This window comes from Panthera tigris, chromosome C2, assembly GCF_018350195.1.
Source record: "Panthera tigris isolate Pti1 chromosome C2, P.tigris_Pti1_mat1.1, whole genome shotgun sequence".
Classification (NCBI taxonomy): domain Eukaryota; kingdom Metazoa; phylum Chordata; class Mammalia; order Carnivora; family Felidae; genus Panthera; species Panthera tigris.
This window is the reverse complement of record NC_056668.1, coordinates 69957267-69982275: the sequence shown is the minus strand read 5'-3', so window position 1 is coordinate 69982275 and position 25009 is coordinate 69957267. Positions and strand designations below refer to the sequence as shown.

General features: G+C 40.3%; 1 protein-coding gene across 1 annotated transcript in view; it reads left to right on the top strand.

Moving 5' to 3' along the window:
* The window catches only part of SLC12A8 (solute carrier family 12 member 8), a 144349-nt gene extending 124244 nt beyond the window's left edge, over nt 1–20105 (top strand). Inside the window, exons 11-14 of the mRNA XM_042956675.1 lie at nt 6922–7019; nt 7569–7686; nt 15973–16033; nt 19631–20105. Of these exons, the coding sequence (XP_042812609.1) occupies nt 6922–7019; nt 7569–7686; nt 15973–16033; nt 19631–19793 (440 nt within the window). The 3' untranslated portion in view covers nt 19794–20105. The remainder of the gene's footprint in view (nt 1–6921; nt 7020–7568; nt 7687–15972; nt 16034–19630) is intronic.
* The last annotated feature ends 4904 nt before the right edge of the window (nt 20106–25009 follow it).

Here is a 25009-nt window from a genome sequence, read left to right as displayed (position 1 = left end):
GACTATCATCAAAGACAAAAAGGATCTGATTAAATAGAAATAAAAAACATTTGTACAACACAGTGTCACAGAAGGAAACAATTATTCTGACAAGCACGGCCGATAAAAGCATACCTTCCAATGCATATTATTTTTAAAAATAGGAAGGTCAAAATCCAGATTCTACTAAAAAGCAGCATGCAGATGAATATGGAGTTTACATTTGAAAAATCAATGCCCAGATTCATTCATTGCTCATTCAACAAACTAACTTTTATTGTTAAGTGTAAAATATTGTTAGTAGTTAAAAATAGCCAGCGTTTTTCAAACATGTCCCATGTTCTTGGCACTGAGATAAGCACCTAACAGATTATCTCATCTAAGCTCAGACTTAGGCATTGTTATTGTCATTTTACAAAGGCATAGAGAAGTTAAACATTTGCTCAGGATATGAGACAGCCAGAATTTGAACACAGGTCCTTTCACTTTAGAACTTGTGTTCTGAACCACTATACAAGGTATATGCTGCTAGCTGTTAGTATCTGTTATAAACTAGGCCATCGTATTAATTCAATAAATACAAATTAAACCACCTTCAAAATATCATTGTACATCTATTAAGCCATCAAAAAATTAAATAAAATAGGTCTGTGGTTCTCAGGTATATGAACACATTGCTGAAAGAAATTCCAGTGGATTTATTCCTTCTAGATCTGTTGATTAAAGTTTTTCATCAAATTTGGGAGCCATTATTTCTTCAAATTTTTTTCTGCTCTTCTCTTTCTCTCCCATCTCTATGGGACTCCCACTACACATTAATTAGTATACTTTACATTCCCCTTTCTCCCCCCCCCCCCACCCGGTTTCTGAGGCTCTGTTCTTTTTTCTTCTACCTTTTCCTCTCTGTTCTTCAGTTTGGATAATTTCTACTGATCTATCTTCATGTTCACTGATACTTTCTTCTGCCATCTCAAATCTGCTATTGAGCCCATAGAGTAAATTTTTTATTTCTGTTATTGTACATTTTAACTATAGAATTTTCATTTTTGAAATGTTTGTATGTTTTTGTTGATATTCCCTATTTTGAAAGTCATTGCCATCATATTTCTCTTAAGTCACTGACATTGTATTTTTATTTAATTCTTTGAACATATTTATTATACTAGTGCTTTGAAGTCTTTGTCTGCTAAACTCAGTGCAGGCCCACTCAGAGTCCATTTCTTTTGATTGCTTTTTTTTCCAGAGCATGGGTCAGTTTCCTTTTTTTATATTTTTTAAGTTTATTTATTTTGAGAGAGATAGAGACAGTGCAAGTGGGGGGAGGGGCAGAGAGAGGGATACAGAGAATCCCAAGCAGGCTCCGGACTGTCAGCTTGGAGCCCAATGTGGGGCTCGAACCTACGAAACCATGAGATCATGACCTGAGCTGAAACCAAGAGTCGGACACCTAATCGACTGAGCCCCCCAGGTGCCCCAGTTTCCTGTTTCCTTGCATGTCTTGTAATTTTGGGTTGAAAACCAGACAATTTAGATAATATAGTGTGGCAACTCCTGATTCTGATATATGTTTCCATGTTTTTGTTTGTTTTAGTAAATTTCCTGGATTTGAACTTTGGAATCTGTCTCCTCTGTGGTTGTGGATTCTGAGGTCTCTACTCAGTTTTTTATTCTTATTTTTAACTTTTAGCCTAGCTTCTAAGGAGTTTGCCCTTGTGCCTATGTGGCCCATAAGGCTCGACCGTTTGCCAGTGGATCTGTGTATAGGTTGAGAAGCAGTCAAAGTTGCAGCTAGTTTTCCAGTCTTTCCTGGTTTTGCCAGTCTCAGTTTGGCCTCCCCAGGCAGGAGCATAGTTTTTCAGTCATCCAGGGAAATGTGGGGAGATATAGTCCTTCCATAGTCTTTCTGTGACTCTCTCATTTCTAGATCTTCCCATTAAGTTTCTGATGGTCCACTGCTTGCCCCAGCTGGGTCTGCAACCTCAGGCTAGCAAAACTGAGGACTTTTCCTTTTCAGTTTTCTACTATACTCACCATGTTTAGCTTATAAAGGCACAACTCACAAGTCTTCCCCCTCTGGCAGTGAAACTGCTGGTTTCTGACCAGCTCCATGCTGGTAAGAACGGGAATGAGGATGGGAGATCAGGCCATAGGCTCTCACTGTTCAGACCCTCAGCTCCATCAGTTTTTGAAAAATAAATACTTCTTAATTTTTGTCCCCATTTGGTAACTTCTAGAGCTGAATGATTACTTTTTTATTATTTTGACCAGTTTTATACTTATTTCTTGTGGAGAGGATTCACTGACCACTTCACATTGCCATCGCTGAAAGTCCCTCTGGTTCATTCTCCTCCTCCTCCTCCTTCTTCTTTTTAAATTTTTGTTATTGAAGTATAGTTGACATAACATCTTTGGTTAATTCTCTCTGGAGAATTATCTTTCATGATATAACAAGAAATATAAAACTATTTCATTGCCCTAACTTTGTAAATCTGTTTGGGGGAATTGCATATCAAGGAAACAACTCAAAATCAAACAATAAACCATAAAATGTGTTCAAGATGGTCATAGCTGCATGGTTTGTGCTAGTAGCAAATTAGAAATAACTTAAATATGCAACGTTTGGAAAGTGGTTAAAAGAATTATATTATCAACTTAATAAAATACCATATGGACTTGAAACATGATCCTTTGTGGACTATAGCAATGCACATTCTTGGTTTGTACAGGTTAACTAAAACTATGTGTTTGTTTATTCTGATAAAGATATGGAGTGCATTTTCAGAGATGGTTTAATATTTATTTATTTGTTTATTTATTTGTAATATAATTTATTGTCAGATTGGCTTACATACAACACCCAGTGCTCATCCCAACAAGTACCCTCCTCCATGCCCATCACCCACTTCCCCTCCCCCCCCCCATCAAGTCACTCATCGTCAGGGAAATATAAATCAAAGCCACACTGAGTCAGAGTGGCTAAAATGAACAAATCAGGTTTAATATTTATTTTAAGTAACTTCTATCAAATTACTTAATTTGTTATTTTAAGAATTGACATAATTATGTTTATTATATTTGATACATATTTTTTAATTTTTGTTTATTTGAAAGACAGAAAGAACAAGCAGGAGAGGGGCAGAGAGAGGGAGACACAGAATCCGAAGCAGGATCCAGGCTCTAAGCTGTCAGCACAGAGTGCAACATGGGGCTCGAACTCACAGAGATCATTACCTGAGCCGAAGTCCAATGCTCAACTGACTGAGCCACCCAGGCGCCCCTATATTTGATATTTTTAACATGTCTAATGCATAACTTTGTGTACCTGTTTGTTTTGCAACTAAGGTGTGATAAAGTAAAGTTGCTTTCTCTTTTTTTAAGTTTATTTATTATTTATTTTGAGAGAGAGAGAGAGCATGAGAGAGAGTGGGGGAGGAGCAGAGAGAGGAGAGAGAGAAGCCTAAGCAGGCTCTGTGCTAAGAGCACAGAGCCTGATGTGGGGCTCAGTCTCACAAAACATGAGATCATGACCTGAGCCGAGGTCAAGAGTTGGATGCTTAACCGACTGAGCCACCCAGGCACCCCTTTGGTTATTATTGGTTATTGCTTTCTTGGTTATTATTTTAGAATCTATAACATGAGAGACTGTCCTCTCCCACCACTAGTCTGTAAGACCTGCTTCTTCTAGCAAAATCCTTGACAAGAGAAAAAAATTTTTTTAGTCATTTTGGAAGGGTTTTGAAACCATACCTGTTCAGAATTCAGAAAAATTGTCTGCCTGCTTTGTTGTACCTATTCAAGTTAGTTAGGTTAGTTGAGAATCCTTGCATGAATTTTCCCTCACATTGCTGACATATAAAACTGCACTGTGCTTGCTTGGAGAGCACACCCCTTCCTTTTGTTTCCCCTCAGAGCCCTTAGAAAACATACACACATACATACAATTCCCTTAGGTACAGTGTAATTGAGGTTATGTGAGACTGAGATTAACTGGGAAAGGGTGAGCTTAACATTTCACAGATCTCAGAGAGGCAAAAAATCTAAGTCCTTAAACAATACTCTTCCGTCTTAATAACTGAGGGGACAACTGTATTTCACTAAGCGTATGATTAAAAAAATGAATCATGCCTTGGGCATGTTAAAATTGTACAATTTGATTAATGGTAATCAATAGTATTCCCATTTTTTAAAAAAGTAATAAAGCCATTAATTCAAATCAGTCATAAACCTTGGCAGAATTTATTTTAATCCACAATTAATGAGGAGACATTTATTGAGCACTTCTGATACACAAACTTCTAAATGCCAAGATTTGGCATTTAGAGATGTAAAAAACAGTCATTGCCCTCAAGGTATGGAGGTACAAAAGATAAGTATAATAGTAGGAAGCACATAATGAAGGGAGACAGATGTTGAAAGGATAAAGGCTACCTTGGGGCTAAGATGATTTCTTTATTCATTTAACCACTTGTAAGGAATATTTACTACATCTCAAATGCTGTTTCAGGTATGGGGGACATTCTGTATAGACATAGAAGGCCTCTGCTGTCATCAAGCTTGCATTCTAGTAGGGAAAGACACATACTAAATAAGCAAAGAAATATATAACTGTAATGTCAGTAAGTGATAAGTACTATCAAAGATAATAAAGCAAGGTAACAGGATAGAGAGAGAGACTAGGGTGGAGAGAAAGGTTACTGTTTCTGATAGGTTTTCAGAAAAGATATCTCTGAGAAGAGGATATTTTAATGGAGAACTGAATTGTATAAAAGAGAGAGCCATGCAGAGATATTGGGGAAGAGTTCTAGGCAGAGGAAATGGTGTGTATGAAGGTACAGGTTGGAATAGGATTGGCAAATTCCAAGAACAGCAGAGGTCCAGCAGCAACTGGAGAGGAATGAGCCAGGGGACAGGGATAGGATGAGTACAGTGAGGAAAGGGCCATGCAGGTCAGGGTTGTGATATGATCAGATTTAGGCTTTAAGGAGACAACTAAAACCAAACCAAACCCTGTTGAAGATATATAAAGGTAGGCGAAACTGCTATAACAATAACCAAAAACATAGTGACTCAAACACAACAGAAATTTATTTCTCACTTGCACTAATAGTCTAGGAAGGCTCTCCTCCATGTATTGATTCGGGGACTCAGGGTCCTTCTATTCTTTTGACTTTACTATCCCTTAGTACCTTGTCATACAAAGTCAAGACTCAGTTACCATATTCATATTTCAGGCACAAACAAGAGGCATACCTATTCTCCTAAAGACCTTGGTGCAGAAGTGACATTTATCACTTTTGTTCACATTCCAGTGGTGAGAACCTAGTCATCTGGCCACACCTAGATGTGAGAGATCCTGGATATACTCTGACTGTGGTTTCTACTACAGGAACACAATACAGTAAATCAGATGAAAGATGAAAGTGACATGGACTAGGATGGGAGAGCAATGGAGTGGTCATATTTTGGATACATTTTGGTGGTAGGATCAACAGGAATTACTGATGGAATAGATGTAGGTATGTGAAAAAGAGGAGTCCAGGATAAATCTTTGATATTTGAGTGAATGGTAGTGTCATTTATTCAGATCGAGAAGACCTGGGGAAAATAGATTTCTGCTTTAACCATGTTAAAGTTTGAAGTGTTTGTTAGTCATGTAAGGGGAGATATTAAGAAGACAACTAAATATTCAAGACTTCAGTTCAAGGGAGAGGTCGATGATGATATAAACTTGGAACATCAGTGCGTGGATAGTATTTAAAGCCATTTGAGACTAGATGAGATCTCCTAGGAGTGAATATATATGGAAATAAGAAGATTGCGGGGGACTAAATAAATGCTGGGATACTCCAATATTCGGAAGCTGGAAGGAGGTGGTAAGCCAGCAAAGGAGACTGACAAGAAGTGGCCAGTGAGATAGGAGGAAAACAAGGGGAGCAAGTCATCTTAGAAACCAAGAGGAGGTAGTGTTTCAACAAGCAGAAAGAGATCACTTGTGTCAGATGCTGTCTGAAAGGTCCAGTAGGATGAGGACTGTGAGTTGACCATTGAATTTGAAGTTTCATGTCATTGGCAACTGTAGGAAGGGAAGTTTAGTGTTGTTTACAATCTTAAGAGTGGGCTGAGGAAATAGTGGGAGGTAGAAACTGTATAGGCAATTCTTTTGAGAAATTTAGCTCTAAGGAAGATAAAGAAATAGAGCAGTAGCTGAGGGATGACTGGGAAATATTTGTTTAGGTGGGAGAAGTTACAGTATATTTGTATTTGGTGGAAAAAAGTGATGATGCAAAAGCAAAGCCCTTGAGCAGGGCACTAGTGGAGGGATGTGCCTTATGCAAGAGCCAGGGATATTCATCCACTGTAGAAGGAGGGAAGGCAGAAGAGAGGATACAGATGCAAGTGGCTTGGTAGCTTTGGTGATGAGAGAATATAAAAGCTCTCTTTTGAGAAAAGAGGTCATAAGTTTGTTACATCAGAGAGTAGGAGAATGAGTTGACTAGGTGTAAGACCACTGAGGAGTGGAAGTGTGGAAGTGTGGAAGCAGGTAATGTAAGCAAGGGAATGCTCTTAGTCTTTGATCATAGAATCTTAGCTGGGTAAGAGGGTACTGAAAAGAGGAGGTAAGTAATAGAAAGCAAAAACATACCAGGGCAAATTGACTGGAGATCCCTCTGTAGGCTATGAACAGTTGAGGCGGGAGACAGCAGAGTAAATGAGAAAAAAGAAGTGATAAGCAGGGGTAGATAGATTGAAATCATGATTTAAGAGATGTAAAGTTACTAGCCTCAAGTGTGGTCAAGGGAGTTAATAGTTGAGGTGAATGGAGATTGTTTTTGGGTGAGTTACAAAACTGGAGAGGAGGAATTCATAGATATTTGCTCTTAAAAATAGAAAAGGGTTTGGTAACAAATTGGTAACCAAGGATTTGGCTCATTTATTTTTTAGAGTTCTTCCTGAAGTCTAGGCTCCAGGACCAAGATATCCAGAGGAGACCAATTTCTTTCTACACCCACATGTGCAACCCCTGGGTCTCCCTGTTAGGGGTGAGTTACCTCATTTTTATCTCAATTGTCCTTGAGAAAGAATTCAGGTAGAGATGTTGATCTAGGGAGCTGCAGAGGGAAGAGGAAAAAGGACACCCTTAATTAGGAGCAATGTGATTTAAGTGTGTTACATTAGACTTTAGATGGGATTACAAATGGCAAGATTATATTTAATGAACCACTTATTTCAATCAGTGGTTTACTTTAAAAAATAATTAATCATCTGTGATAACCTCTGGGTCACTAAATTTCTAGGTATACCAAATTAGCATAATTTCACTCTAATTTGTTTCTTCTAGAGAGAAGTAGGACAAGGAGCTAGGGTAGGATATTTATTGATAGTTTTGATTACAGGGTACTTTTGGGTGGGTGTCTTCTCAACTATCTGCTTAAGTGCAGTTTTTTGAATTATGTGTGAACTTCTATTTAGAATTTATAGTGATCAGAGGTGGATTAGAGGGACTGTTGTTTCTTGAAGTCTTTACCTTGTGACTTGCTTACCACGTGATAAACTATTAGGTGACTTGCCTTCGTATTCTGTTTCCACAGGCTGTTGGGTCCCTTCTCATCATGTTTGTGATCCAGTGGGTCTATACCCTCATTAACATGGGTGTTGCTGCCATTGTGTATTTCTATATCGGTCGGGCCAGTCCAGGGCTTCACCTTGGTAAGCCATTTTGCTGCCATCTTCCTTCTTCTCTTTTAGCTTTCATTGAAAAAACTGCATTTTGAGCACCTATTAAATGCCAACTAATTCAGATTCTAATCTCATTTTCAAGTAGCTTATTATAGTCTAGGAGGAAAAATATAGCATGCATATAAATGGTAACAAAAAATAATAACAACTTGTAAGGTTTATAAGACGTGTGGAAGTAAAATCGATGACAACAGCAGCACAAGGGAGGAGGAAAGAAATGGGAACATACTGCTTTAGGTTTCTGATACTAATGTGAAATACTATAACATCACTTAAATGTAGACCACGATAGGGGCACCTGGGTGGCGCACTCAGTTAAGCGACTGACTCTTGATTTTGGCTCAGGTCCTGATCTCACAGTTCATGGGGTTGAGCACTGACAGTGTGGAGCCTGCTTAAGATTTTCGCTCTCTCTGCCCCTCCCCTACTCACGCTCTCTCTCTCTCTCAAAATAAATAAATAAATAAATAAATAAATAAACATTTTAAAAAAGGTAGACCATGATAAGTTACAAAGGTATACTACAAGTCCTAAAGCAACCACTAAAATAATACAACAAAGAGTTATAGCTAATAAGCCAATAAAGAAAATAAAATTGAATTTAAGAAAGGCTCAAATAGAAATAAAGCAGGAAAAAGGAAAATGATCATAAAGGACATATAAGACAAACAAAAAACAGAAGGGTGGTTTACAGTTGTATCAATAAACCTAGCTATACCTATGTACCTATATAGTTATATCAATAAACACACTAAATATAAATAGTCTAAATATTCACAATTCAAAGGTATAAACTCTGAGATTGTCAGATTCAATAAAAAAGCAGCTATATGCTGCCTATATGGAGTCTACTTTAAATATAAAGACACATGGGTTACATGGGTGGCTCAGTTGGTTAAGGGTCTGACTCTTGACTTTGGCTCAGGTCTGATCTCATGGTTGTGAGATCAAGCCCCACACAGGGCTCCATGCTGAGCATGGGGTCTGCTTGGGACTCTCCCTCTCTCTCTCTGCCCCTCCCCAGCTAGCACACACACACACACTTGCACTTTCCCCCTGCCTAAATAAATAAACATTAAAAAAATAATAAAGGCACAAATAAGTTAAAAGTAAAGGGGTGGGAAAAGATAATATCATGATAACATGAATCAAAACAAAGCTGGACTGATTATACTAACACCAGACAAAACAGATTTCAGAGAAAAGAATCTTATCAGAGATATAAAGAGGGTCATTTCATAAAGGTAAAGGATAAAGAGGGTCATTTCATAAAAATAAAGGGAAAAATTCATCAAGAGGATATAACAAACCTTAACATTTATGTACTTAGAACAGAGATTTGAGGAGTGCCTGGGTGTCTCATTTGGTTAAGTGTCCAACTCTTGATTTCTGCTCTGGTCATGATCTCACAGTTCATGAGATCAAGCCCCACATCAGGCTGTGTGCTGGCAGGGTGGAGCCTGCTTGGAAACTCTCTCTCCCTCTCTCTCTGCCCCTCCTTTACTCATGTTCTCTTTCTCTCTCAAAATAAATAAGCATTAAAGAAAAAAAAAAAAAAGAAACAGAGCTTTAAAATAACATGATGCAAAACCTGACAGAACTGCAAAAAGAAATAGAAAAGTTTATAATTATAGTCAGAGATTCCAACACCTCTCTCTCAATAAACCTAGCTCTACCTATATACCTATATAGTTATATCAATAAACACACTAAATATAAATAGTCTAAATATTCACAATTCAAAGGTATAAACTTGATAATTGCTAAAATAAGTAGGCATAAAATCAGTAACACTTTATTTATTTATTTTTAAATGTTTATTTATTTTGAGCAGGCAGAGAGAGAGAGAGAGAGAGCGAGCACTAGTGGGGGAGGGGCAGAGAGAGAGGGAAAGAGAGAGAATTCTAAGCAGGCTCCGAGCTAACAGAGCCTGACATGGAGCTCAGTCTCCTAAATCGTGAGATCATGACCTGAGTCAAAATCAAGAGTCAGATACTTAACCAACTGAGCCACCCAAGTGCTCCAAATCAGTAAGACTTTAGAAGACTTGAAAAACATTGCCAACAAACCCAAGCAAATTGACATTTATAGAACATGCCACCTAACAACAACAGAATATACATTTTCTTCAAGTATATATGAACTTGCCAGGATAAACCATATTCTCAGATTTAAAAAAAAAAGTCACAACAAATTTAAAAGCATTCAGGTATATTCAAGAACAAAGTATGTTCTTTGACTAAAGGGGAATTAGAAATAAGTAATAGAATAATATTCTGGTTATCAAAATATTTAGAAACCAAAGAACACTAAATAACACTAAATGACTAAGAATACTAAGGAAACTAAATAACTTGTGGTCCAAAGTGAAATTACAGGGGTATTTGGGTGGTTCAGTCAGTTAAGCATCTGATCCTTGATTTTGGCTCAGGTCATGATCTCATGGTTCGTGAGCTCAAGCCCCATGTCAGGCTCTGTGCTGATGATGCAGAGCCTGCTTGAGATTCTTTCTCTCTCCCTCTATCTCTGCCTCTCCCCTGCTTGCATGCTCCCTTTCTCTCTCAAAATAAAGAAGATAAACATTTAAAAAAGTGGAATTACAAAATATTTTGAACTGAACAAAAATGAAAATGTAACATTTCAAAATTATGGGATGAAGCTAATTCAGTAGTTGGAAGGAAATTTATAGCATCAAATGCTTATATTAGAAATGAAGAAATGTCTGAAATCAATGACCCCAGCCTCCAATTTAAGAAACTGGAGAAAGAAGAGCAAATGAATCCCAAATACGAAGAAAAAAAAGAAACAATAAATATCAAAGTAGAAATCAATAAAAATTTTACATAGGGAGAATGCCAGTGAAACAAAAATCTGGTTACGTGACATCAGTAAAATTGAGAAATCTTTAGCCATACTAATGAGTATAAAAGGAGAGAAGTTATAAAACTATCAATACCAGAAGTGAGAGAGATGGCATTACTAGAGTCTACAGATATTAAAAGAAAAACAAAGAAATACTATAAACAGTTATGTGCCAATAAGTGTGGCAACTTAGATAAATTGGACAAATTCCTTGAAAGATATAAACTACCAAAGTTCTCTCTAGAAGAAACGTAGGACTATTTAGGTCATGTAAATACCTTGTCATTAAAAACCTTCCCACAGAGAAAACTCTAGGCCCAGATGGCTTCACTAATGCAAACTACCAAATATTTAAGGAAGAGAAGAATATTAATTCCATAGAAACTCTTTGGAAAACTGCACACCAATATCCTTCATGAATGTAGATGCAAAAGATCATAACAAAACATTAACAAGTTGAATATAACCATATGCAGCATAGGGACCAATGCAGGGCTTTAACTCACGACTCTAAGATCAAGACCTGAGCTGAGATCAAGAGTCAGATGCTTTACCGACTGAGCTACTGAGGCACCCAATTCAGTATTCTTAATGCCGGTTCTCCCCAAATTGTTCCACAGATTCAACACAATCCTAATAAAAATCTCAGCTACCTTTTGTGTAGCAACTGGCAAATGGATTCCAAAATATTTATATGGAAATGCAAAAAACCTAGAGTAGTCCAACCAGCTTTGTAAAAGAACTAAGTTGGAGAACTTACATTACCTGATTTCAAGACTGATTATAAGCTAAAGCAATCGAGATAGCATGGTATTGGCATCAAGATAGACAAATAAATCAGTAGCCAAAATAGAGAGTCCAAAAATTAGCCCACACATACATGGTCAGTTGATTTTCAAAAAAGGTGCAAAGGCAATTCAGTGAATGAAAAGTCTTCTCAGCAATTGGTGCTGTAACAACTGGAAATCCATATTCAATGCATACATCATACAATATAAAAATAACTCAAAATAGATCATAGAACTAAATGTAAAGCCCCAAATTATAAAGTTTCTAAAATAAAATATGAGAAACTGTGACTGTGAGTGAAGCAAAGATTTCTTAGACATAACACTCAATACAGGAAAAGAGTTGAAAAATTGGACTTCATCAAAACTGAGAACTCTGATCTTCCAAATATCCTGGCAAGCCATAGGCTGTGAGAGAATATTAGCAATTCACATATCTGATAAAGAACTTGTATCTAGAACATATAAAAACTCTCAATATTTAATAAGGATATGACAACAAAAATGGGCAAAAATTTTAAATAGATTTCACTAAAGAACATAAATGGATGGCAAATAAGCACATGAAGATGCTCAACATGAGTGGTTATTAGGAAATGCAATTAAAATCATAACATATTACTATACATCTATTTATAAGACTAAAATTAAAAGTACTGACCATGTCATATGTTGGTGAAGATATTCCACGGAGAACTATCATACACTGCAGGTGGGAATGTAAAAATGATACAATCACTTTGTATAACAGTTTGGCAATTTATTAAAAAATTAAACAGGGGAGGGGCGCCTGGGTGGCTCAGTTGGCTGAACGTCTGACTTCAGCTCAGGTCATGATCTTGCATTCATGAGTTCAAGCCCCGCGTCGGGCTCTGTGCTGACAGCTCAGAGCCTGGAGCCTGCTTCAGATTCTGTGTCTCCTCCTCTCTCTGCCCCTCCCATGCTCATGCTCTGTCTCTCAATAATAAATAAATGTTAAAAATTTTTTAAAAAATTAAACAGGGGAGATGAGGGTATGTGTGTGAAATAGGTGATGGGGATTAAGGAGTACACTTGTTGTGATGAGTGCTGGTGATGAAGGGAATTGAATCACTATATTATATGCCTGAAACTAATATAATGCTGTATGTTAACTACACTGGAATTAAAATTTAAAAAATATATAAATAAATAAAATCCCCCCCCAAAAAGTTAAATCTATACCTGCTATATGAACCAGCTACCGTACCTCTAGTTATTTACCCAAGATGAATGAAAGAATATGGCCATTAAAAACATGACATGGGGCGCGTAGGTGACTCAGTCAGTTGAGCTACTAACTCTAGATTTTGGCCCAGGTCATGATCTTACAGTTGTGAGATTGAACTCCACGTCAGGCTCCACGTTGAGTGTGGAGCCTGCTTGGGATTTTCTCTCCCTCTCTCTCTGCCCCTCTCTCCCACTCTCTCTCACAAAAAAAGTACATGAATATTCATAGCAGCTTAATTTGTAAGTAGCCCCAAACTAGAAACAACCCATATGTCCAACAACAGGTGACTCTATAAATAAATTGTAGTACAGCCATACAATGGACTACTACTCAGCAGTAAAAAGAATGAACTTACTTTTTTTAAAGAATGGACTATTGATACATGCAGTAACATGGATGAATCTCAAAATAATGATGAGTGAAAGAAACCAGACAAAAAGAGTACATAGTATATTATTTCATATATCTATAATTATTGAAAATGCAAACTAATCTATAATGACAGCAGATCTGTGGTTGCTTTTGGATGGGGTTTGTGGGTTGGGGGAATGTGTGGGAGAGAGGTCTTATGAAGTGACTTGAGGAAACTATTGGAGGTAATAGATTTGTTCATTATTTTGTTTGTGGTAATGGTTTCACAGTACATATATGTGTCAATACTTACCAAATTTTACACTTTAAATACATGTAGTTTGTTCTAAAAATGTACCCAGGATTTGTTTTAATTAGTAAGATTAAACACAGGCACAGAAATGGTAAGATACACACACACACACACACACACACAGAAGTGATTGTCAAGAAGGAAGAAGTTTATACTGACAGACCCCTAGAAAGAGGAAGCATGGCATACCACTCAGGGCCACATGGGGAAGGACCAGGTCAGGAGGCAGAAGAAGAAGAGAAGAGAACAAGGCTCAGAGCCATAATTGGAGTTTTAATGGGAAGGAATGGGTGAGGCAGGTAGGTAGCTGAGTGAGTTTGGGTTTGGATAGTTTGAATAATTTCAGTGGGCTCTGGGCTCGAGGAGTGGTCACTAGCTGTCCCTGGCCCTGGAGTCACAAGCTGTCCCCTGGCAGGGGAGTATCTCAGTGTGTGGGAGTTTAACAAAGGAGGAGATTGGGGGTAAGGGCTCTGGATTGGTTGGTTTGTATATCAAAAGTATGCTCACAGGGGAGTTGGCTATTTCTAGGAATTAGCTCCACCTCCAGGATCAAGGCCACAAATTCCAGAGTGGCAATAATAAAGTAAGAAAACACAGTCAGTACTCTGATTATATGTCAGTTATTCCTCAGTAATAAAGCTGTTTAAAAAATACAGTTCAGGAGTGCCAGGGTAGCCCAGTCAGTTGAATGTCTGAATCTTGATTTTGACTCAGGTCGTGAGCTCACGGTTCATGAGATCCAGCTCCACTATGGGGTTGATGCTGACAGTACAGAGCCTGCTTGGGATTCTCTCTCTCCCCCTCTCCCTCTGCCCCTCCTCCAGCTGCTCTCCCCACCATGAGCGTGTGCTTTCTCTCTCTCTCAAAATAAATAAACTTAAAAATATATATACAGTTGAGAGCACTTTTAAACAAAATTCTATGATGCCCCAATTTAAAATGAAGCAATTAGTTTCAAGTTCTAACTAAATCAAACCATAACAATCTAGGCAAACTGAAAAGAAAAAAAGAAGTTCTTCAGAATTAGAATAGTTTGATGTATAGAGGTTTACTTGTTTGTTTGTTTGTTTATTTGTTTAGGTAGGCTTCACACCCAGTCTGGAGCCCAACACAGGGCTTGAACTCAAGACCCTGAGATCAAAACCTGAGCTGAGATCAAGAGTCAGACACTCAACTGACTGAGCCACCCAGGCGCCCCTGATGTAGAGTTTTGAAAGAAAAGCACTGCAAACATTTTAAGTCCCACTTATGTGAAAAATAATGCTTTAGAAAAAGTCATGCTAAGGAGAGGTCCTAGTATCAGCTAGTTTAATGGATAGAATATATTTTGATTAACATAGGGATTACATTGGTGATTGCTTCTAAATTTCTTAGAAATTAGTTTGATATTAATAAATTTAAATATTTCCCAGAAATTTATTCACAGGAAACATGAAATAAAATTTCAGGCCAATCTACATCTGAAATTTAGATAATTTAGAACCTAAGTGATCACACATAAGAAGGGTCAGTAAAATGTTTATTTTCTTTCTTCTGAGAGTATTAAAATATATTAGGAACTTTCTCTTCCAATTGTAGAATTAATGCAGATCTAAAATGTGTCCTCCCATTAACCATAAGAACCCTAAATGAAACTGAGGAAATAAATGTTATTAGGGGCATACTGTTGACATTAGCCAAGATTCTAATGTAAGCCCCATAATGCTAACATTCTGATTATATATTGAATATTATCTTATTAACCAATTTTATGTATATATATATGTATATATGTGTGTTTGGTGTATATGGTAGATATATATTCACTGTACCATATACATACATACATACATATACACATATATGTATGCATATGTAAGCATATACATGTATAGGTATACATATATACATATACATATATATAAAATTTGGAGAAGCATTTTAAAAAAATTATGTTTGATTTGATTTCCTTCCAATTTTAGTATATGTGCTGCCAAAGCGAGCACCATTTGATTTGATTTCCTAAAGTTTTATATATATATAATTTATTATGTGAGATTTTTAAAAAACCCACATCAAAGGAGGGATGGATTAAAAAAAAAAGTTGATAAGTCCTATTCTAATCAGTATGTCTGATGTCAAGATATTTGGGTAGTATCACAACAGTCTCACTTCAAACTTCAGCTCTGACGTTTCTACATATTGAGGTATGTGAGTCACTTAACACCTATTGAAACATCCTAAGTGCCAGGTTCTGTGGGTGTTGTACTGTGAGTGTTCCAAGATGAAAAAGACATCCTTTCTATCCTTAAAGAGTGAATGGTCTAGTAGGGGATTTTATACCATGTATTTAACGTATTATCAATTTGAATCTAAGAGATTATCAAAATAATTTTAAATTCCTAAGACTGAAGTTAGCAAACCCTCTGCTTTTTCCTGTATAGCACTGTATTTAGTTTCTTTCTTGGGATTTTGAATTTTAGAAATTTTTGAAATATAGGTTTGAAAACTACATTTGGGTACAAAGTCCTTAGCTGGTTGCTGTCGGAGTATTACCATGAATAAAGTTTAGTTAAACTGAAAAATGAAAAAAAAAAAACCTGTGCTAATTCTGTGTGTGTATCAGAGAGTGTATAATCACACTATTAAAACTGAGCTCCTGGATGCATACATAGAGCCTTTAATCAATATTTGTGTATATGTCTTCCCTGTAGGATCAGCCTCCAACTTCAGCTTCCTCAGGTGGATGAAGTCTCTTCTGATCCCCTCCTGCAGGTCTGTGCTACTCTGGGGCCCTGAGAGGTATGGTACTAAGGGTGTCTAGCCCCTGGCTAGGTTTAAGCGAACTGTGGAATGGGAACCTGGCATTTGACAACCTCAAGGACACTAAGACTCTGCTCCTCGCTGCCACCCCCCCCCCAACCCTACCCCCCAGCCTCAGCTCATCAGAAGCTTCCTCTGGCTCAGGCTTCTTCCCTTCTTACCCTCAGGAATCACGAATAGAGGCTTTATTTAGAATGTGATCGCTGGGTGATGAGTCAAGAGAGCTGCTGTCAGTGTGCAGTCTAAGACACCAGCATCAATACACAATCATACACAAGATTAAGGCCTGAAACACCACCCATCTGCCATCTCAAATCAGAGGTAGCTGACATGATTGTATTGGTGAAAACGAGTACAGAAACAGAGCAGAGATGCTGGAGGATTTCTGTGGGCCCTCCATGTTCAAATACACAGGGAAAGGGAAGAACAAACTGTCCTGAGAAGCAGGAGGAGGGCTCATGTAGAAGGTAAGGTTTCAGGAGTGCTCTCATCTCTCTCCTCTTTTTCCAACACCCTTCCAGTAGCAATGCTTCCTCAACTTTGAAGGCCTTGGGATTCTGGAAAATCACTTCCTTCCCCTTTCAATACCAGTGCAGAGTCGAAGCGGCAGGCTGGGCAAATCCAGTCAGGACCCAACCAAGTGTTTATTTGGTTTCATTTTGTTGGTTTGTTTCTGAAACTATAGATATCGGGGTCGTACTTAATAGTATTTGCACCTTCCATGCCCTGACATTGCTAATGGATAATGGGAGCCTTTCCCATTGATCCCAGATGTAAGTCCAGAATCCTCTTGCCCCAGTTTTTTTTTATTGTGGTAAAATACACGTATCATAAACCTTGCCATCTTAGCCATTTTTAAGCATACAGTTCAGTGGCATTAAGTCCATTCACATCGTCATGCAACCATCCGCACCATCCATCTCCAGAACTCTCCATCTACAAAACAGAAGGCCTATACCTATTAAACTAACTCCCCATTCTTCCCTCCTAAGAATTGTTTTAAAGACAACTCTTTATAAGCACTAGCAATCCGTTCAAGTTGGTGAAGAGATGAAACCTAGGTGTTAGAGCCTAGGATGATGACAAAAAGGAGCAGGGGCCATGGAAACCAACAGGGAAAGGGCTGGGAGGAGGTGGTGTGTGTGTGGAGAACCCCTGTCTGCCTGGAAGCTGGGCTCACATCCTTTGCCTAGCTATAGAAGGGGGCGGGTCACCTCTTGGCCTCTCTTCCAGTCTGAGGCACCAGGTTGGATGACATGTCACAACACACTGGCATTTTCCCCTAACACTTAGTCCTAGGGGAAAGTAGAGTTTGAGTGGACATAGATTCTGTGTAGAAGTCACCTACAGAATCTGGAGCTAGCTGCAAGTGATGTGTGATTGACAGTATTTGGCCTTATCTGATTGGCAGGAATATTTTTAGGCATGTCTGGGTTTAAAGCCTATAAATGACCATGAGAGGTCACTACTCCTTAAGCTGCACTCTGAACTCGAGGAATCTCACCTCTGAGGTCACTGTAGTACTATGTAGAAAAAGCAGTGTTCTAGGAGGAGATTATTCCTCCTAGAAAAGGATAGTGCTTTGATTGGAATGGAACCCAGTGCACACTATTGAAAGCTCTGTGGGCTTGTAAAGTGGGTGGTGGAGGCCTCAGCTAAGTGTCAACATCACACTTGCTGGCCTCACATGGCTACAGGGTGAGGTACCCTGGTGGTTATTCAGGAGGGTGAAAGGACCAAGACATGGTGATTCATTTAAAAGTAGAAATTGCTAGCTGTGTTTTCTGTTTTGTAGTTTGGAAGGTTTTGTTCCATCCACCCACCACAACTATAGTCCTAGAGGCTCTTCAAAACCCAAGAAGAATAATATTGTAGAATGTGTTTGGGCAAAGGACTTTGGCTATGTTATTTCCTCTGTTACACATATAATTCCCAGAATTATGTGAAATTGGCCTGACCTTGCCTTGAGAGAACTTTCTTTTAGAAGTCCTAGCAACTGCCCAGGTGAGAATTCTCAGGCCATTCTGCTGTAAAAGTGAAGCATATTATTTCCCCGAACTCAGAAGAATGCAATGGTTTCAGCTAAAAAAAAAAAAAAAAAAAAGGGCATTAACAAAAAAATACATCAGCAAAAACACTTACATGTTGAGTGGCATGGCATTTTTGTCACCTCCTAACCTCACTTCCTGGAGATCCAACCTTTAGAGAAATTAACTCATTTCTCAGAAAACCTCCCATCTTTCTGATTTGGGTATGTTCTCAGCAAGCAGCTGCAAGCTGTAGTCCTGTGATCTGAACTTCTGTAACAGCACATCTTGCAGCAGACAGCTGGAGCTTTCTGCTGACGTTCCACAAGCTTAGAACCTTTTAAAAATAATTGTCAAATATATTCTTTATTTTTTTTAATTTTTTTTAACGTTTATTTATTTTTGAGACAGAGAGAGACAGAGCATGAACGGGGGAGGGTCAGAGAGAGGGAGACACAGAATCTGAAACAGGCTCCAGGCTCTGTCTGAGCTGCCGGCACAGAGCCCGACGCGGGGCTCGAACTCACGGACCATGAGATCATGACCTGAGCCACCCAGGCGCCCCTCAAATATATTCTTTAAACAACTCGCACATTACTACTCATGAAGTAGATGATTCTTTTTAAGTAAAATTTTAACAAGGAAATCCATGCTTAAGGTATGACTTAAGGACCTAACACAGACTGACAGAATTGATAGGGACTAAAAGATGAGAAAAATAGAGGCACCGGAGGTGAAGAGGTTTGCCTGGGGCCGTTAGGCTAACTAGTGGCAGAGCTGTGACTATCCATCTTCAATAGGTACCCTGACTGCCCTTCTGATCTTTCCTTACTGCATTCTGCCTCTAGCACTTTCCTCTTGTATCCCAGACATTTTCCCTTACCGGATTATTTTAACTCCAACTGTATGTAGACACTTCAGGGACAATGGAATCCATATCAGGACTTGCTTTTTGTCTTCAGGCCAACAAAGTGTCAAAAGCCTTTGCAGTTCCCATCGTAGCTGGTTCCTATGTAAACCTTAGCCCTGGGAACCATTCCTCATTCAACTTCCTTTCCAAAGAACCAAAGAGGGAGTTTCTCTTCCTACTCTTCTCAGTTTTCCAGCCTCTCCGTTCCATGATTTCATTTGACAAAAAAACAAAAAAAAAAAACAAAAAAAAAAACAACAAAAAAAAAACAAAGCAAAGCTGTAGAGCCCCAACTTGATACCATTTGGATGGTTATCTTTGTGGGTTGCCTCCTATGGGGTGGATGCAGTTTTACCTGTTTCTACTAAAGAGAGATAAATCTCACTCTCTCCCCTTATTTTGATATATATTTATTACAGTTTGGGTTCATAAACTATTATACACATAGTGTTCCGCAGTTATTTTATTTAAATCCATATTAAATAATAAGTACAAAATAATAGCACAATGACATTTTTGTAAATTGTTACTCTATCCCAGAGGAGACTCATCTCTGCTGTTACAGTACTTCGTCTTTCTTTCTGACTGCCCTCTGTGTTTCTCTCACTGAAGGAGCTTGAGATCTCCCCAAGAGCAGATAATTTTGGCGCCATCCCTGGCTAGGGTTGACATGGAAATGACTCAGCTCACCCAGGAGAACGCAGACTTCGCTACTCGGGATCGCTACCACCATTCTTCCTTTGTGAGTCGGGAACAGCTGATGTCTCAGTACTAGGGTACTGAGTGCTTAGTAGTAGGCAGCCCAAGGGCCCTCCTTTCTTGGAGCTGTCCTGTGCACAATTGATCTGGATCTCAGAACCTTCATGATGCTGATTCTCCTCAGTAAGAAACTCAAAGACCTGTCCTCCCACTGTTGTTCTGGAAAATGGACATCTGCACTCTGGTCTGGAGCACCACATCTCACCAGGGTAACCACTGGAGTGGCTGTGGCCTCCTCAACATGCACCCAGTGTGAAGAGCTCCACAACAAACATCAAGACTTGTAGGTGTGGAGAGTCAGCCCAGGTTGCTTGTTCTGAAGGCCACAATAAACGGTTATTTTAAATTTTATTGTATTATTTATTTTTTGAATAAATAATACACTCACATGGTTATAAACCCCAAAGGATAATCATATAGAGTGAAAACTCTCCCTCCCATCCTCGTTTCCCCTGTGTTCACCCCCTGTCCCAGACGTAGTCACTGTTCTTATATATACTTCCAGCATGTCTTTATGAATACACAAGTAAATAGGAATGTGGATTCCTTCTACTCCTTTTTTATCCACAAAAGGTAAAATGTTATATATATGTTCTGTACCTTGCTTTTCCCCTTAACTTGGAGACATTTCCACATCAATGCATATACGGTTTCCTCATCATTTTTCATTGTATGAAAGTGGTATAATTTATTTCATCAATTCCACAATGATGACATTTGGATTGTTTCCAATCTTACGCTGCTATAATCAGTTCTGCAGTGAATAATACTGTACATATGTACAAGCATAAAGTGTATGCGTAGGATACATTCCCAGAAGTGGAATTGCAAGATCAAAGGGCACATGCATTTGTAAGCCATTATTGTTTAGGGAAGGTCTTTTTAATGAAAAAGTTAAATTACCATGAAATACCTAATAGTGACTCACGTTCTCAAAAGCCTTTGTGGTCCCCAGCTCTGTGGACACCTTTGCAGCTGTTTTGCAGGATGAACGCATGAGGGGACAAGACTCTTTTGGTTTCTCTGTGAGCTCAGGGTGGCACTCATCACAAGCATGCAGTCCTGGAGGCCAGGGCAGTAGCTTCCCCTGGTAAATTCAGCACCTGGCCCAGAGTCGGTGGTTTCACCACTGAGCCGGAGGGACATGCCATTGGGTCCGTTCTGACCCCTTTCTTCTGTAGTAGACGTTCTCAAGCCAGTGTGCTGAGACTCACTTGGGAGGCCTGTTAAATGTGCAGATTTCTGCACCTCATCCATAGGGTTTTTTATTCAGTAGGTTTGGGGCAGAGTCCTGGTCTTTACATTTTTAATGTGTCCCAGTGATTCCACATGAGCCATCCTTGGGCCCTGTGTTGAGGAGCACTGGCCCGCTGGATGGAATGGGCTAAAGCAAGCAGGGATGGGAAGGTCATGATGAGAAGCCAGTTGGATCTCATTCTCTCCTAGAAAATGAGGCCACATTTATGATTACTGTTCAGGCACCGTTTGGGTTAAAGAAAACAAACCCAATAGGCATGTGGGAAATAGCAACACCATAATGCAATGGACTATATTCATGAAGGCCTGAGTTGGTGATCTCTGAGGGCCCTTTTCAAGAAGAAACTGCCCTCATTTCTGAAATGTCTTCTCTCACCGTGAGAAGTCAGTCACTGAAATTAAGGTGTTAGCAGGGCTGTGCTCCCTCCAGGGGCTCTGATTACTGGGGAGGATGCCATCCTTGCCTCTTCCAGCTGCTGGTGGCTGCAGGCTGTCTTTGCCCTGTGGCCACATTACTCCTGTCTTCACAGCCAACATCTTCAAATCTCTCTGGTCCATGGTCACACCGCATCTCCTCTGTGAGTGTCAGCCTCTGCCTCACTCATAAGGATACGTGTGGTTGCATTCAGGGTGCACGCAATCCAGGATCATCTCCTCGTCTCAAGAGCCTTAAGGATTGGGATGTGGCTATCTTTGGGGGTACCCCTTTTCAGCTTTCACAGAAGCCTTTAACAATTCTGCGTTTTACTCTTTTGGATTCTGCATAACAAGCTAAAAAAGTAATGCCTCTGAAAAAGGTGGTACTGAGCTTGAAAACCACACACAGCAGAGGATTCAAGTATCCAGGGTGAGAACTTTGCCAATCTGATTCATGTTATAGAAAAGAGTAAGAGAAGGACAGGGTATAGAATTTCAGCATTCCCCTCAGTGTTGGGGATACCTAAACGAATAGCTCACAGTCTTGTGTGGGAGGCAGATGCTAAACACACCGAACCATCTTATTAGGTCCAAAAATCTTGTGTTTCACCCAAACCATATTGTGTAAATGGTCATAGTAACCAGTACAACAATAATCAGATGATAGCCTGGGATCCGCAGGAAGCAGAAGTTCCCTGGTGCGCCCAGGGAAGCAGGAGCGAAAGGAAACAGGACTGAAGCAGGGAAAGAGGCTCCACATTGAATGAGCAACGCTTTAGCATCAGGGGCAGCTAAACGCTCCATCTCGAAGGACCCTTCTGAGAGACTGTAGGGACACCTGCATCTCAAGACCTTCTTGCAGAGGGAGAAAAGGATGAGAGTTCAGCCACTGGTTTTTGTTTCCCACAAAGTTTAGCCATGAGACTTAAACCACCTCCCTGCTTCAGTCCTGACCATACTTGTGATTTGCACTCTGTGAGCACCTAGCAAGTTCTGCAGGAAGCAGCAACCTTATTCTGCGGGAAATTGGCTGGAGCCTAGCAGAACTGGTCACTACAGTGGTGGCTGAGATGGAACAAGTGGCCTTGGCCCCAGAGACAGGTGGGTCAGAGAGGATCTGAGGTGGCACATAAGGGATGTTGCCAGAAGTAAGTACAGTTGTCAGAAAAATGAGACACAGATGTCACTGGATCATTCAGACAGTTTGCTTATCCAAAGGCTGCTCAAAACTGTCAGCGTAGTCGGGGTTTATGGCAGTGAGACTAGGAGCATTTTCTAAAATAGGTGGAGGGGAAGGTTCTGGCCTAAAGATTTTACCAAGGGGTACACTGTCGTGGATGAGAATGTGAATGAGTGAGGGTCATATGACACCTTCTAGGACCATGACTGTCACCTTTCAGGCCATGCTGTCTATTGATTAATCTATCCAATGATCTATCCTTCCCCCATCTATCTATCCACCTACCCACTCATGTATTGATCTAGCCATTTATCTACCCACCGCCCCCACCCACCCATCCATTGACCTTCCCATCCATCTACCATCCATGGCTGGAGCCACTGTATACATGCCCAAGACCACCTCACCTGAGCCAGGTACCCCTCACCAATCTCAGAGCTTATAATGTAAAAATATGACTACAGGCCATTCAAACAGAGATGAACTCAGCCACCACCCCCACACTTCCAGGGTGAGTACAGCCCCATTCTAGAACATCCTTGAGTTCAGGGCTGGGAACCAGCCCTGATTGTCAGGGCTCAGATGTCTCTGGGAGTCATGCTAACAAGTCCTCTGACCTACACAATAGAGTATATCCTGTATAAACAATTATAAATTAATGTGGAAGTTCGAGGTTCAGGATTCCATCTGCCTTCCTCCTCTCCAGGTTTCTGAATGAGGATGTATATTTAAGGATGGGAAACAATGTTCCAATTTATGTATTAATACCTGGACAAAGGTGTAAGAGCAGTAGTGGAGAATGCGGCTGAGGTCAGAAGATCGAAGCGAGGCCTGTGGTGTCTAACTTTGTTCCTTTTGAATATATATCACTTCTCCCAAAGACTCTGGGATGAGGAGCTGGAATTAAGAGAGAGAATGACCAGCTGACCTCATCACCCAGTAACAGATGAGCAGAGATCATAAGGTGACCACACATTGCCTTTCAATTCTGGGTCCTGTTCGCCAATGAAACGTGGTCCCAGCTTTGACCAATCAGATTGGCCTCCTGCTCCCATGGGGAGGAGCGAATATAAGAAGCCAGGTGGGGTGGGGCCAGAAATGTTCCTTGCTTCTGCCGTGGTGTGGCAGAGGGAGCTTGGGTGGTAGCTCCATCCTCTCCATGGGCAGAGGAGGAAAGTGAGGAGAACTGAAGGGACCCCAGAAGCAGTAAGAGCAGTGACAGAGGCAGACACAGGGATTGTGAATAGGCAGAGAAGCCCTAAGCCACCCTTGATAGCAGTCAGGGGGGGCTCCCTAGAGGAGGAGATATCTGACCTGCATCCAAGCACTTGCCGAAGAGAGGAGAGGCGAGACATTCCCAACAGAGGGGACAGCGTGATGAAAGGTGTTTGTGGTGATTCAAGATTTCAGAGGCAAAAGAGTGAGGCAGTGTGAGGCGAGAAAATCACAAGGCAAGGGCCAGGTCCTGAAGGGGCTTGTAGCCCACTCTGTGTGCTAGGAGAAGGGAAGGCTGAGAAATAACAAAAACCCGTCTTCAATATTTTATGGGACTTTATCAGAAGATCCTTATAGGAATTCAGTAAGCACGATCCAGGAACACTCCAGCTTCAGCTCCACTCCTACCTGGACACATGTTGACCTTCTGCACTGGAAAGGGAAGGGGGGCGAGTGGTGGGCTTTCACTCCTGAGGTCAGAGCAAGTGGAGGAAGAGGCCGCAGAACCAGCCCTGAAATCTGCAGGGGCAGGGACCAATCACCCGAGGTTCCCAGAAGGCCCGCTGTGTTCTGAGTCCCAGCCGCACTCGTAGCTGGTGAGGATGGGCTGTCAGGGCAGGAGGAGGTGCAGGGTAAGAAGAGAACAGAGTCCTCCGTCCTGCTGTGTTACTTTCCTATCCCCTGCTGTAACAATTACCACAGAGTTAGTGGCTTAGAGCAACACAAATATATTCTCTTACGTACGGTTCTAGGAGTGGGTCTCACTGGGCTAAAAATCACGGCATCGGCAAGGCCACGTTCCTTCCAGAAGGTCTATAGGAGATTTCCTTGCTTTTTGCAGCTTCTAGAGGCTGCCTGCGGGCCTCGGTGGTGGGCCCGTCCATCTCCCGAGCCAGCAACCAGCCATCATTTGTGCTCTGGCCTCTGCTTCTGTTACCACATATTCTCCAACTCCACTGTCTCCCTCTCCTGCTTTTAAGAGCTTGTTTGGAGATCCTAGCAGGAGAGAGCAGCTACCCCTATACACTTGGCTGAAGAACGGTCCACCTGTATCAGGGAAGGTCATCCTCTTCCACCAAGCATGCAGCTTCTGGAGGGACACACATCGAGCCATGAGGGAGGAAGGGGACACACCCGCCTAGCCAGCCAGATCAGCCAAATCA